At 39.4% G+C, this 15,392-nt stretch overlaps 2 protein-coding genes across 6 annotated transcripts in view; one reads left to right on the plus strand and one right to left on the minus strand.

Annotated features, from left to right (window-relative positions):
• Positions 1-15,392, plus strand: part of gigyf2 (GRB10 interacting GYF protein 2) — a 343,857-nt gene that overhangs the window by 121,267 nt on the left and 207,198 nt on the right. For all 5 annotated transcript variants that reach the window (XM_039762266.1, XM_039762240.1, XM_039762245.1 and 2 more), the window contains exon 7: positions 5,959-5,999. In XM_039762266.1, coding sequence (XP_039618200.1) covers positions 5,959-5,999 — 41 coding nt within the window. The remainder of the gene's footprint in view (positions 1-5,958; positions 6,000-15,392) is intronic.
• kcnj13 (potassium inwardly rectifying channel subfamily J member 13) overlaps positions 6,634-15,392 on the minus strand; it is a 37,346-nt gene continuing 28,587 nt past the window's right edge. The window contains exon 4 of the mRNA XM_039762276.1: positions 6,634-8,171. Coding sequence (XP_039618210.1) covers positions 7,558-8,171 — 614 coding nt within the window. The 3' untranslated portion in view covers positions 6,634-7,557. The remainder of the gene's footprint in view (positions 8,172-15,392) is intronic.

The raw sequence follows: 15,392 nt of genomic DNA on the forward strand, positions 1-15,392 counted from the left end.
TATCACTGAAACTTACAGGTACAGTAACTCCAGATCGCTGCTTCATTCTTCTTTATGTAGCATATGGTGCTTTCATTAATGCCATAGTGGCATGCTACTGCAGCATAACTCTTTAGTTCATGGAGCGAATCCAGTAGTTCAACCTTCTCCTGGAGTGTTTTAAACTTCTTCTGGTGCTTAGGCTGAGTTCTTTAGAAGGTGCACGGCGATAAAACGACATTGTGTGCGTTTAAGAATAACAAAACAATAACAAAATGGAAAACATGAGGACACTCAGCTGGAGATGCGTCACAAAGCAGCAGTCCATCATCAGCAAGGAGAAATTAATTAACGCTGTCGGATTGGCTACTTTCACCATCCCAAACCGCAGTGGTAAACCCACTCACTTGGAGACGCGTTACATGGCAGCAGTCAATCAGCAGCAAGGAGAAATGAATAATGCTCTCGGATTGGCTACTTTCACCATCCCAAACCGCGTTTCCCTCAGCGGTTGCTTCCTGTTATCTCTACAGCACAGTATTGCCACGAAAAAAGGCATAAATTGTGGAGGATATTTGCATTTTCCACTAACAATTAATAGTTAGGTTCTAAGAAAAAATCCGCGAATGACTGAATCCGCTGACCCTGACACACAACTTTGCAGAGCTCTACTGTACTAGATTTAAGCACGTTGCTAATTTGTTTTAAAAAATGCAGATACTGTCAAAAAAAATTGGTATTAGAAACAAGTTTTTATTTTTATTCTTTTATGATATAGTGATATACAAATTTCATAAGACATTCCAACCCTTTTGTAGCTGCCAGTCAACATTACGCAGGGAAATGAACGTAGATCATATTATTTTATACATATATGTATATACAGGTGGAGTCCAATTATAATAAAACATTTTTATGGTCCAGTGAGTTTCTTTATAACAGAAATTTTGTTATAACAAATATGGAGAAAATATGTATAGTATTGTGAGTGGGGCTGCCGGCAATTTGCCATGTCTAATGGTAGTGACGCAAGGACAGCTCAGTAGCAGCTCTGCTGCATCTGGTAAACTGTAAACCAAGGGCAAAGCAATTGGTTGTCCTCTGTAGGATCGGGGTTTCCACATACCGTGCTTGTCACACAATGTTTAACGTTTAACCACCCGGGTTTGATCTGCTTTTCCTTACCACTCTCCTGATCTGTCTTCTCCAAACTGTGTCTGGCGGAGTGGTGATTTCAAGCCCCTGGTGTTCTTCTAGTCTGAAGAAGGGAGCTAAAGCAAGATGATGTCTGTGCCACAGCTCCTATTCTGAATGAAGTCTTGTAATTATACCTGCCATTTCTATCTATACTAATAAAAGGCAAAGACCTGACTGACTGACACTCACTCACTCACTCACCCTCCAACTTCCTGTGTAGGTAGAAGGCTGCAATTTGGCAGGCTCATTCCTTACAGCTTACTTACAAAAGTTGGACAGGTTTCATTTCGAAATTCTACTCGTAATGGTCATAACTGGAACCTATTTTTTCGTCCATATACTGTAATAGACTGCAGCTCGATGGCCGTGGGAGGTGGAGTTGCGTCTCGCATCGTCACGCCTCCCACGTAATTGAATACCTGCCCATATAAGGTAAATATTCGCGGGTGAAGGACTGTGCTTAGCATATTCATAAGTAAAAATATCTGAATCACAAAATGATGTTGTTTATATTTTGTCCATGAATACTTATTAAATAATTCCAAATAGTCTGTCCGCTTCCTTTCATAGCTTTTCCGATGGTTGTACTGCTTCCAGGCATGTATTTTCGTATTAAAGCATTTAACCAATCACATTTCAGCCATCATTTGTTGCCAGGCAGAGAGGCCTTCACAATCCGTTGTGCAGGCACTCTAACACAGAATAAATGTCGATTAACCTGTTGCTTCAACCAATCATATTTTGAGTTGGTGTCAGTACAGCCCACTAGCTGGCATACGGTGATGTCACCGTATTCAGACCCATTGATTGGATAGAAGCCGTAGGTTCAACTTTCAGCATTAGCTTCGATGGCGATAGAAAGGGACTTTTTGATGGAACTGAGGCACACATATAATCCGTACAACAGAGTGATTGAACTGTTTTTGAGGAAAGAGAAGAGGATGAATTTTGTTTACAAATAATCCGAATTTTTGGTGAGTAAAATGATGCGATTTTCCTAAATAATATTGCAAGTTTATGTTTTTTATGTGTGTCACGGTTGTGGCTGCAGTAGAAAGGAACTTGTTCACCCCTGGTATGTCTATTAAATAAAGGCAATTATTGTGGCTACAGGAGTTATCTTATCTGCGATACAGCAGCTCTTTATACTGTATTTCTGCATATTAAGATGGTTTTTATAACCATAAATTAGTTTTTGAGGGGCAGGTTGATTCAGACGGAGCAGTACTGAAGGCCTAGGTGTGAAAAAATTCTAAAAAATATATATTTTCAAGTTCTATTTAGATATAAATAGGTTCTATTTAGTCGACAGAAATATCTTTCGTAGGAATGTAAGCTGAATTTAGTCTTTACATTTCTATGGTGAAGAAAAATTTATGCAATGATGACTAAATTTAACTTCCTTTCCTACCTAAGATATTTCTGTCAACTAAATAAAAATTACTTATATTTAAAATTTAAATAGAACTTGAACAGATACGATAGTTCATTATGCCCACGCAGCACTACATGCACATAAAAGCGGAAGTCATCTTTTTTAACGAGGAGCGTATTGCACTGATACGAAATAGCCTGCCCATTTAATTATTTAGGCATGGATTGATAAATTTAGATTTTGTACAAATTATGTTTTTCATTTTTCTTCCTCGATGGATTCTGGCACGCCCAGCAACAGCTGCTTGCACCACAAAGGGTGTATATATATATATGTATGTATATAAGAAATGAATACTATGCAAATGTTTGGGCACCACGAGATATCTGAAGTCACACATAATGTTTTTCAGACCTTAATTTGCTTGTTAGGCCTCTGGCTTGCTCACCGTCAACGTTAGGAAGCCCCACGTGATTCAGATTGCAAAGCTGTATAAATTCTCAAGACTGCTCAAACCCTTTGTTGCAACTTTCCACAGCCATGAGCCCCTCTAAACAGCTGCCTAGTACTCTGACAAATAAAATAATTGATTCTCACAAAGCAGGAGAAGGCTACAAGAACATAGCAAAGTATTTTCAGGTAGCTGTTCCCTTCATTCATAATGTTATGAGGAAGTAGCAGTTAACAGGATTGAATGAGGTAAAGTTGAGGTCTGGAAGACCAAGAAAACTTTCTGAAAGAACTGCTTGTTGGGTGGCTGTTAAAGGCAATTAACCCCTGTTTTACTGCAAAAGACCTTCAGAAAGATTTTACAGAATGGAGTGGTGGTTCACTGTTCTGTTGTGCATCAACACCTGAAGAAATATGAACTTTATGTTAAGAGTTAACATAAGACAACCTTTCCTATGACCTAGCCACAAAATTCAGTGCCTGAAGTTTGTAAGTGAACATCTACACAAGCCTGATGCATTTTGGAAATAAGTCCTGTATACTAATAAGTCAAATTAAAATGTTTTGGCCACAATGTGCAAAGGTATATTTGGCGAAAAAATAGTGCCAGATTACAGTAAAAGAACGCCTCTCCAACTATTAACACTAGAATTACCAGAGCCTACGAAAAAACTTGTAAGTCCGTCCCACCTTAAATCGCTTAAAACCATTCTCACCTCTCCGCCAGCGCTTTGTTAATCTAAATGTGCTGATAAAAGAAAAGCTGCAAGTAGCCGGCTATTCCATGACCAAACACCCCCACCCACCCACCCCGACTTAGAACGCACACAACTTCTCCCAGCTCATGCCTTGATTGATTATCTAGAAGTGAAGTGGAGATTTAGAGTGGAAATAATAGATTGTTAAGGCGGCTTTTTGTTTCTGCAGTTATATTTTTGAATAAAAGTGCAATTATTGTGTTAGATTTGTACCTTCTGTGAAAGTATTTGTTTGATATTTGGACTTCAGGCTTCATTCATTATATAGTTTATGCCTACATTTTGTCATCTACTACTAGAATATAAAAAAAGTTTCTGTTTTAACATGTGTTTACACAGATTACTGTAGAAACAGAACCGACATGAAATGCGTGTGTTCCAAACAACGATCTATTATTTCCACTCTAAAACTCCATTTCACTCCCAGAAAATCAATCAAGGCATGAGCTGGGAGAAGTTTGTGCACGTTCTAAGTCGGTGGGGGGATGGAATACCCGGCTACTTGCATCTTTTCTTTTATCAGCATATTTAAATTAACAAAAGACGCTGGCGGAGAGATGAGAATGGTTTTAAGAAGCGATTTAAGGTGGGACAGATTTACGAGTTTTTTCGTAGGCTCTGGTAATTCTAGTGTTAAGCATAGTGGTGGATCAATCTTGCTTTGGGCTTGTGTTGCAGCCAGTGGTACAGGGAACATGTCATTGCTATTGGGAAGAATGGATTCAAATAAATATCAGCAAATTCTGGAAGTAAACATCACACTAGCTCTAAAAAAAAGTTGAAGTTAAAAAGAGGATGGGTATTACATCAAGATAATAATCTGAAACACACATCAAAATCTACAACAGAATACCTCAGGATACACAAGCTGACGGTTTTGCCATGGCCCTCACAGTGTCCCGACCTAAACATATTTGAAAATCTGAATTGATCTCAGAAGAGCAGAGCATGCCAAACGGCCAGTGGCGTAGCGTGGGTGTCAGCCGCCAGGGGCGGAGGAAAATTTCGCCGCCCCCTTATTTAGGTATTTCAATTTAAAAGACTAAAATATACAGTAATTCTTTGCCGCTCCTGCCGCCCCCACTACGCTACGCCACTGCAGACGGCTCAAGAATCTTATATAATTGTAAGCCTTACACAAGGATGGGTGGGCGAAAATACTCCCAAGTAAGAACCCAAAGACTCCTAGCTGGCTGCAAAAAACATTTAAAAGCTGTGATACTTGCTAAAGGGGGCTATTATTAAACACTGAAAGTGTCGGCCGCCTAAAGTTTTGCTTCAGGCCCTTTTAATTTGTTTTGATATTTTGCACCTGTGAATGGTGGAAATAAAAGTGTAATCTAGATTAAATTATTAAAGAAATGTCATATCTAACTTTATCGCTTTTGGTGATCATTTCTTCTTCTGCTCACTTAATTGTTTACAATAATGCGTACATAAAATCTTGTGACATTTAAAAAAAAAAAAAAAAGTCACTTTTGTGTTTGTGAATGCCCACAGGTTTATTATTAATAGCAATAGGTCTCCTTTTTTGTTTGTTGCAATCAAAAATGACTGCCTTATGACATATTTTCCTTAGGTTATTTTGATAGCTGCACATTCAACATTTTTAATACCCTGTCAATGTGTCCCACATTTTCATAGTTATCTGACATTGGTTTCACAGCATGGCAGAAGTAGTGTATGCATCCTAGTTGGATACTTTGCGTTTGCACTTGTCACATTGTGTAAACCAGTAAGATGTATTTTAAAATGATTATTTTACTCACCTTTATTACATTTATACTGAGGAGAAATGAACTAAACAAAGTTTAATCACTCTAGTTATTTTAGTTCCAAAATTTTATTCATAAATCTTTTGCTTGATCTTGTGTCACAAAAAATTAAATAGGCTTGTTCAGTTTAATGGTAGCTTACATTGTATAAGCAAGTTTCAATCTGAAGCAGTTTGCCCTCTGATGGTCCTATTTGGCATAAAGGCCAGCCATCTAAATAAGTCCAGAATAAAATAGTTGGGAATCCTTGCAATACAGTGGCACTGGAATCTGTTTTTATAAATGCAGTCAGGTTCCTTCTCTTCATATTATCTTCTCAGAATTTTTGCATTGAATTATTGAATATTGTAAGTACATGGCATAATGTAATGTGACTTCAGTAAAGAGCTAATTGAAAATTTATTTTTTCTCTTTATTTAAATAGAGGAGACCGGAGGTTTGAAAAACCGGGTCGAAAAGATCCAGGTGAGTGATATTATGATTATACCTCTGTTCATGCATTAAGTGCTCAAGTTTAATTTGAAATAGCGCAATCAGAACCATTCATGGAATATCCAAAACAAGTTTTGATAATTGCTTCATTGTAAAATGGTGTTAATTTAATTTCTCGTGTGCAGTATTAGAAGTGTGATATGCTCTTTAAGTGAGTTTTGGTGGTTAGCAATAAATGTCATTGTTTTTTTGAAGGCTTAAGTCATTGGTGGTATTGCCAGTGGTTTTTGTTTGCACAGTATATTGCACACTTAAATATTGCTCTCATACATAAACTTTGAATGAATAAAGGCATGATCATTGTGTGTAGCCATTGTTTACAGACAGGATGGTGTAGTATAACACAGCTTCTGCATGATTTTATTTTAAGATGATATGTCAGAGTTATATATTTCTGTTTCAGTTAGAAATATGTATGTTGTGGAGTGGTAAAAGACAAATCAAGAACCAAGAATTGTAAAGCACAATTAATACAGTTTTACATTTTAAATTGTCAATTGTAAACAATAAAATCATAATCATTGCATAATAATCTAGTGATAATCTGTGTAAATAGTATAAAGTGATTACTAAGAAGAGTCTTCACAAAACCTAATTTTATTTTATACTCCTTTGTAAACTGAATATGTTCACACAAATATCTAAAGGGATATTTTTTACCACAGAACAAATTCATTAAATATGTTACATTTTAAACATTTCCAGTAGCTGTCTCTACCTGTGATTCTTTAAATTCAAACTAGTAACACTGAACAAAAAGTGGATAATCAGACTCCTCTTTTTATGTTAAAATTTTAAAATGCAAATTAAATACATAATGAAAAAAACCCTTACATTTCTGATTTAAATAACAGTTTTTACTCATTTCAGCTATATTTGTGATGGTTGCGGTGTTTTAAGGTCTTATACAGCTTTGTAAATTTAAAATAATCCTACAAATCTTGAATGTAGGCACTTTAATAAAGCAAACAGAGAGGAGAATTCAGAGTAGCATGCTGTTTATTAGTTTCAAGAGGTTAGCATTTCTACATTCCATAGTCATTTTTCCAAACAATATACAATAGATATAAATTATAAGAATTCATTTTTAGTTCAACTTTAGTCTAATAGATCAGTGCCAGACTTTTTAGTCTCTTTAAGAACACAGGTTTCCATTCAGCAAGGTTTAATTTCTTTTCACCAAAACTGTGTAAATGTTGTAGTTATTAATCAACTTGATTTTTTTTAATCTAATACATAAGGCAAACATGCTTCTTCAGTGATGTTGTTTTGCAAGAGTCCATGTTTGTTAGAGGATTAGGGAAGTTAAACAGTTCATTCAGTTTTATCCTTTCAGTGGTATTTCTTTGTTTTTGTGCCTCCTGCAGATTTTTCTCTCAATCACAGCAATTGTTTTTATATAACTTCCATGAGTTTTTATATTGCCAACAAAATGAAAATTCCAGAGCGGGAAAGAAATCATTGCTGTGGTAATAAGATTGAGATTGATCTCTTGAATAACAGCTATAGCAGTCTTTTGTAAGATAGAAGATTAAATATCCCTTAATCTATTCTCACCTACAATTGAGGTTTCTGCGTGATCGCCATTTATCTGAGCAAAAGCCTTCTCTCTGTCTTCTTTAAAAAATGCTGCACCTGGAAGAACTTTATTAAAGTTTCTCATGTTAACTCTGTAATTGCCATGAATGCCCAACTCGAGAACAGATGCAAAATAATGATCCAGTTCTATCTCTGAGCGCACATAAGAGGTCCTCTTCTGGCATGATTCACCTGTTCCTTCCTGGACTGCAGTCAGGAAGACAACAAGTTCAAAGTGAGTCATGTTCCCCTCTCGTAGTGCTGGGTAAAGTGGACTGTACTGGTTCAGTGGGTGGTAGAATGTCAGAGGGAAAGCAAAAAAAGGACACTTTTTTCTACCTAGGCGATCTAGGTGGAAGTCAACACTTGTTTGGTGAAGAGTTTGGTCTTCTCGTTCTTGATATAAGATGGCATTTACCCTAATGTCTGTTAGAGGACTTTCCCGTATATTGGTTGCTCTGAACATAAGGCAAGTTTCTCCTTCATGCTGTCCCACCACAGCAGATTGGCTAAATTTGATGGTTCCTGTTCGATTCTTTGGTCTAGCGATTTTAGCCACAAAAGCACCTGTGAACAGAATATGAAGTTAACTTATTAAAAGATTTTTAATGAAAGACTACATTGCAAAAATGTGGAAGTCTCATGCATATGATCATATCTAATTTGTTAAAAATGGTTAACTATTACATAAATAACCAAAGTAGCAGAATAACTCCTGTTTAGTTAATAGAAAAATTATTACATGTAGGGTCCATTTAAGGCAGGTAAACATGTGAATCTCTCCATCAGCAAATAATTGATTTTTGTTTAGAATAAAAGCTGTCAGCCTGAATTCTCTGCCTGTTAATATATATATATATATATATATATATATATATATATATATATATATATATATATATACACACACACATTGTGATGGATGGCCCCTTCACCACATCTGCCAGGGGGACAAGGATGGTAAGCCCAGTATCACCCCCTGAACGCTAGATGGCAGCCTCCCTGGGTTGCAGCGGTGCCTCAGACTCCCTCAGGGCTTCATGGGGGTTGGAGTTCTGTGCAGGTCTGTGGGATTCCGCAGGCGCCGCCAGAGGGTGATGCAGCAGGAGCTGCTGGCCCCTTTTGGGCAACGGTTTCGCCTTACCCAGAAGTGGAGGCGGATGTTGCCAATCAAGCACCTCCGGCTACCCAATAAAAGGGAACCAGCTGCCAGAGTCCGGTGGAAGAGGACAAGGTTGCCTAGGAGGAGGAGTAGTGGTGGTGGAAGAAAGAGAGGAGTGTGGTGTTTTGGTATTGTGCTTAGGACTGTGTTATGCCTGTGGGGTTCACGGGGAAGACATACCCCACGGGTGAAGAAAAATAAAAAGTTTCTTTATTTTATACATGTGCCTCCTGTGTCAATCTGTGTCGGGTCTGGCACAATATAGCACCTTTCTTAAAATATATCTACATATATAATTCACTAAGGCAAGACAACCATGGAAAGCACGCCGGAAGAGGCGTGGATTCACTAAGCTGCAGACAAGTGAGACACCTATGGCGCACGCAGGAAAGAGCCACGCCCACCAACTCCAAGACCATTGGATATGACAACAACTCGCATGGCCACGCCCACTAACTCGGACGCGACGACACAGAAAAAATGGCGTCATTTATATTTGTCTGTTGTAGAGGCCACATGCAGTGCAGGTCAGGTTAATGTCATGCACCTTCGAGCTACGTTGACTGTTCATAGAGGCATGTTTCTAGCGGAGGTGAATCGCCATATGCAGCTTGTGAAACGGTTTGCGAGGGGTAACCCATGGGATCCTTAAAACAATCCCTTTACAACTGAGGTTGAAGCACAATGAAGTAAGCAGTCTTTAAAAACCAACTTTTCGGTTACAATGCACTTATGCGTGCACCATAGCAAACTGTTTTACACACTACATACAGCTATTCGCTTCCGCAACAATCATGCGTCTTCTTAGATGCTCCTGCAGGAACACGAAAGACGTTTTCCTGCCCACCAACGCTCCTTTTTCACCAGACGGCATCTACCCTCGCTCTCTAGGCATTCACACTGCCTGCCAATTTGCCCGGACACAAAAACTCACCGACCACCCAGTTAGCCCCTTGTGTCTGTGGTAAGAGTCCGCATGCACGTCTGAGCCACGCGCCATTTGTTATGTCGCGGGTTCACTATTGTGTTGTATTATGCTCTCTCCGGAGTTCCGTCTTTTCATTCACTTACTGTTGTATTCTCACACCAACCCGTTTTAGACATCCGTGTCTTTCCAGGAGTGTTTAGCATTCAATAAATAATTATGCATGACATTTTTTGTGTGTGTCTATCCAGCGCAGAGAGGCGTGGGTAAGCCATTGAACCCCATTCGGGCTGCAAGCCGTGGAATTCCCACTAAATGTGACTCATACGCTCCCACTCATTACGTCCCTACACTTTGTGCACACCCCCCTCCTACCGTGGTTGGGTATCTTGATGGATTATATATAGAAAAGCATCCAAAACCGAGGGGTATTCCATGGGGTCCTTAAAACATTCCTTTACAACTGAGGTTAAAACACAATGAAGTAGGCAGTCTTTAAAAAGTTTTCGTTTACGCACGCGCGTGCGTGCACCATAGCAAACTGTTTTACACGCTACATACAGCAATTCGCTTCAGCGACAAACATGCGTCATCTTAGATCATATGTGTCAAACTCAAGGCCCGCGAGATCATTTTATATATTATTGTTATTAATGGCCCGGCGATATGAAGCGCTGGTAACACAATAAACTACAGATCCCATAATGCAGCGCTTCAGCTGCCTTTTTGAACACTTACCGCTTTAATCAAGTCTAGCTTATGATGCTGCAAGTTATTGCGAAGCTAGCCCACACGATGTCAAAGAGAAAAGTTGATTCTGAAAATAAAACCTTTAAAAACCGATGGGAGGCTGAGTATATGTTTACTGACATTGCCGGTAAACCCGTGTGTCTCATTTGTGGAGCTAATATGGCTGTAATTACAGAATTTAATCTATGAGACAAAACATCAGGATAACCTGAAAGACCTGAATGCAAAGCAGAAGATACAGTAAGCAGAAGAGTTAAAGAAGAATCTGACACTTCAGCAGACGTTTTTTACCCATGCAAAATCACAAAGTGACTTCAAGTGAAGCTACTTTTATGGGAGACACAAATGCACCAGTGCAACTTGCCCCACTTTCCCTGTTGCCAAGTAATGCTGAACCAAGTCAGCACAATGGTGTTCCCAAATACGCACTTTGCTGATAAACTGAGCGCACGGCGCTTTGGTGACTTTGAAGAACAAACCAATTTGTAGTCAATGTGGAAACTGCACCTGTGCAGATTCAGATGGAGGTGATTGAGCTGCAGTGTAATGGCACACTGAAGGCAAAGTAATATACTGCAGGGCCTGCACAGTTTATTTCACTCCATTCCCGCAGAAATGCTCCAGCTCCGTCTACATGCGGCTAGAACCTTGTGCATGGGTAGACCGTGTGTCTACCGGGCGGGTAAGCCGATGAACCCCATTCGGGCTGCAAACTAAGTCCCACTAAGTGCGACTCATACGCTCCCACTGGTTGCGTCCCAACCCTTTGTACACACCCCCCTCCCACCTCGCTACTACCGTGGTCGGGTGTCTTGGTGGAATATACAGGCACAGTATATAGAATAGCAGCCATACCCGCACAGAGCAATGAAAAGTATACGTAAGTCACAGGTACATCTGTACTGTATAAAGACGGCGACTCAAGTGACGAGTTGGAGGTGGGCACATGAGTGGGCAATGCATATTGAACGAGAAATCAGCAGACTAGCATGACGGACGGAGCTGAATCGATGTCATTCTCCTTTCCTCCCAATCCACACTCCGCGCCATGCACCCCCATCCCTCCGTCTGGCACGAGAAGGCGCGAGGACGGGGCGCCAGTTTTCAGTCACTTCAGACGATTGTGTGTTGGTTCGTTCCGTGCATTGTTACAATGTTGCTTTTCATGCTGATTTATTACATTACCGATTTTTCAAATGTTAATTTTCTCCCTCTGCTTAAAATCATTAAAAACCGGCCTGATTATGCGGCGTATGGTACGCCGCGGGTTGGCTAGTATGTTATATATGTGCATATATATTGTGTATATATATTGTGTGTATATATATATATATATATATATACACTGTACAGTAAGCCCTCCACGATCGCGGGGGTTGTGTTCCAGAACCCCCCCCCCGATAGATGAAAATCCGCGAAGTAGAAACCATATGTTTGTATAGTTATTTTTATATATTTTAAGCCCTTATAAACTCTCCCACACTGTTAACATTATTAGAGCCCTATAGACATGAAATAACACCCTTTAGTCAAAAGTTTAAACTGTGCTCCATGACAAGACAGAGATGTCAGTTCTTTCTCACAATTAAAAGAATGCAAATAGATCATCTCTTCAGGAGCAGAGAATTTCAGAGAGAGAGAGAGCTCGCAAAAGAAAAGCAAACAATCAAAAAATCAATACGTGCGCTTTTAAGTTTGCCACGGCATTTTTTAGAGGAGCGTCAGTATCTTCTAAGCAGACAGCCTCTGTGCAAACAGCCCCTCTGCTCACATCTCCTCCGTCAGGCGCAGAGAATGTCAGAGAGAGAGAGAGCGAGCGAGATTTAAGCAAACCATCAAAAAATCAATAAGTGTGCTTTTGGAAGCACCGCGATAAAGCGGCATTTCTTAGAGGTGCTTCCGTATCCACTAGGCAAACAGCTTCTGTGCAAACAGCACCTCTGCTCACAGCCCCTCCATCAGGCGCAGAGAATGTCAGAGAGGGTGAGAGAGAGGCAGAGACAAGCAAACTATAGAGCACCGCGTGGGAAGCATATCTTATAGCATTGAGGAGTTTTAGTTAATATGTAATACATGCTCTGATTGGGTAGCTTCTAAGCCATCCGCCAATAGCGTCCCTTGTATGAAATCAACAGGGCAAACAAACTGAGGAAGCGTGTAGCATAAATTAAAGACCCATTGTCCGCAGAAATACGCGAACCAGCGAAAAATCTGTGATATATATTTAGATATGCTTACATTTAAAATCCGCGATAGAGTTAAGCCGCGAAAGTCGAAGCGCGATATAGCAAGGGATTACTGTATATCTATACTAATAAAAGGCAAAGCCCTGACTGACTCACTCACTCACTCACTCACTCATTCACTCATCACTAATTCTCCAACTTCCCGTGTAGGTAGAAGGCTGAAATTTGGCAGGCTCATTCCTTACAGTTTACTTACAAAAGTTAAGCAGATTTCATTTCAAAATTCTACACGTAGCAGTCATAACGGTCGACAACGTCCGCCATGTTGAACTTTCTTTTTTATGGCCCCATCGTCACAAATTTTGGTAGGCGGCTTCCCTGCACTAACCAGAACCAATGTACGTACTTATTTTGGTGGTATGACGCCACTGTCAGCCACCATATTGAACTTTCCAACGGTCTTTGTTACTTATGGGCCCATCTTCAAGAAATTTGGTACGCGGGTTCCCAACGCTAACTGAATCCTACTTTCGTACATATATACATCCATAGCCTGCAGATTGGTCACCCTGTGAGGCGGCATTGGGGCCCCCATCCCAACGCCTCCCACGTTGTTGGCTGCCTGTTTATATAAGGCCGTCCGTCGCACCAGTATCTACATTCCCTTCCTTGCTTTGCCACGGGATTCACGTCTCCCTGCTGATAACTACAGCCTTTTTATTTAATCCACGGCTTCTCTGCTGTTTTATTGTTCGTTTATTACGATTGTAGTTATTGTGTAGGTATTTTAGACTTACTTTACATTGTTCAGGTACCCATTTTCTTTATCGTTCCAACCGTACCCCCATTAACATTTCTATCGAGGTGATCACCATCGATCAAAGAACTGTCACTTACGAAGTGGTTTCCATGCCCGGAGATGGCATCTACCTTTTCCATTCTCTTTGTTACATATTGCACGGCCATATCAGGCTCACTCTTGATATCCGGAGGAACATTGTGTCTTATGTATTGAATGACTGGGACAGGTTCAAGGTGTGGACTGATGACTGTACAGGATATAATTATACTACACAGGAGCACTATAAGAGTGAAATGCTTAAGCCCTTCACCTATGGTTCTGCATGTGAGTTTATGGCTGCTGCTGAATTGTTCGGTTGTTGCTTTCAAGTGTACTGAAATGGCCAAATATTTTACACCTTTCAAATCTTAGATACACAGGTGGTGATTTCAGTAGTGGACACTTTGATGTTTATGAATGTTTAAACTCTCAAAAGCTAGATGTGAAGTTATCGATGAAACCGGTTGTGTGCTTACAACGCTTGACAGATGCCGAATGTCACTTCAACACAAGTCCTGCAAATACTGTCGTAATTGAAACAAACCATGAAACTCAAACCGATTATGACAGCAGCAATGCAAGCTGTGAGATTTGAGACAAGATTACTTTTCACATGACCAACTGTATGTTGCATGCTCAAGAGTAAGCTTAGCGCACAGCTTGGTCATATTACAACCGGAGGGCCGAACTGACAATGAGGTATACAAAGAGATCCTTAACAAATAATTATTGGTATATTTTCCCTCAGTTTAAAAAGGATGAATTTTCTTATTAATAAAAAGTTTAAGGCAGTACTTTCAAGTGCGGATATTTTGCTAGTATATATATACAGGTATATACTGTGTGTGTGTGTGTGTGTGTGTGTGTGTATGTATATATATATATATATATGTATGTATGTATGTATGTATATATATGTATGTATGTATGTATGTATATATATGTATGTATGTATGTGTATATATATGTATATATGTATGTATGTATGTATGTATGTATATATATATATATATATATATATATATATGTGTATATGTATATATATAGTGTATGAATATATGTATGATATATGTATATATATATGTATGAATATATGTATATATATGTATGTGTATATATATATGTATGTATATATATATGTATGTATATATATGTGTATATATATATGTATGTATTTATATATATATATATGTGTATATATGTGTATGTATATGTATATGTGTATATATATATATATATATATATATATATATATATATATATATATACTGCTCAAAAGAATTAAAGGAACACTTTTAATCAGAGTATAGCATAAAGTCAATGAAACTTATGGGATATTAATCTGGTCAGTTAAGTAGCAGAGGGGGTTGTTAATCAGTTTCAGCTGCTGTGGTGTTAATGAAATTAACAACAGATGCACTAGAGGGGCAACAATGAGATGATCCCCAAAACAGGAATGGTTTAACAGGTGGAGGCCACTGACATTTTTCCCTCCTCATCTTTTCTGACTGTTTCTTCACTAGTTTTGCATTTGGCTACAGTCAGTGTCACTACTGGTAGCATGAGGCTATACCTGGACCCTACAGAGGTTGCACAGGTAGTCCAACTTCTCCAGGATGGCACATCAATACGTGTCATTGCCAGAAGGTTTGCTGTGTCTCCCTGCACAGTCTCAAGGGCATGGAGGAGATTCTAGGAGACAAGCAGTTACTCTAGGAGAGCTGGAGAGGGCCATAGAAGGTCCATAACCCATCAGCAGGACCAGTATCTGCTCCCTTGGGCAAGGAGGAACAGGATGAGCACTGCCAGAGCCCTACAAAATGACCTCCAGCAGGCCACTGGTGTGAATGTCTCTGACCAAACAACCAGAAAGACTTCATGAGGGTGACCCCAGGGCCCCATATCCTCTAATGGGCCCTGAGCT

This window comes from Polypterus senegalus, chromosome 1, assembly GCF_016835505.1.
Source record: "Polypterus senegalus isolate Bchr_013 chromosome 1, ASM1683550v1, whole genome shotgun sequence".
NCBI lineage: Eukaryota > Metazoa > Chordata > Cladistia > Polypteriformes > Polypteridae > Polypterus > Polypterus senegalus.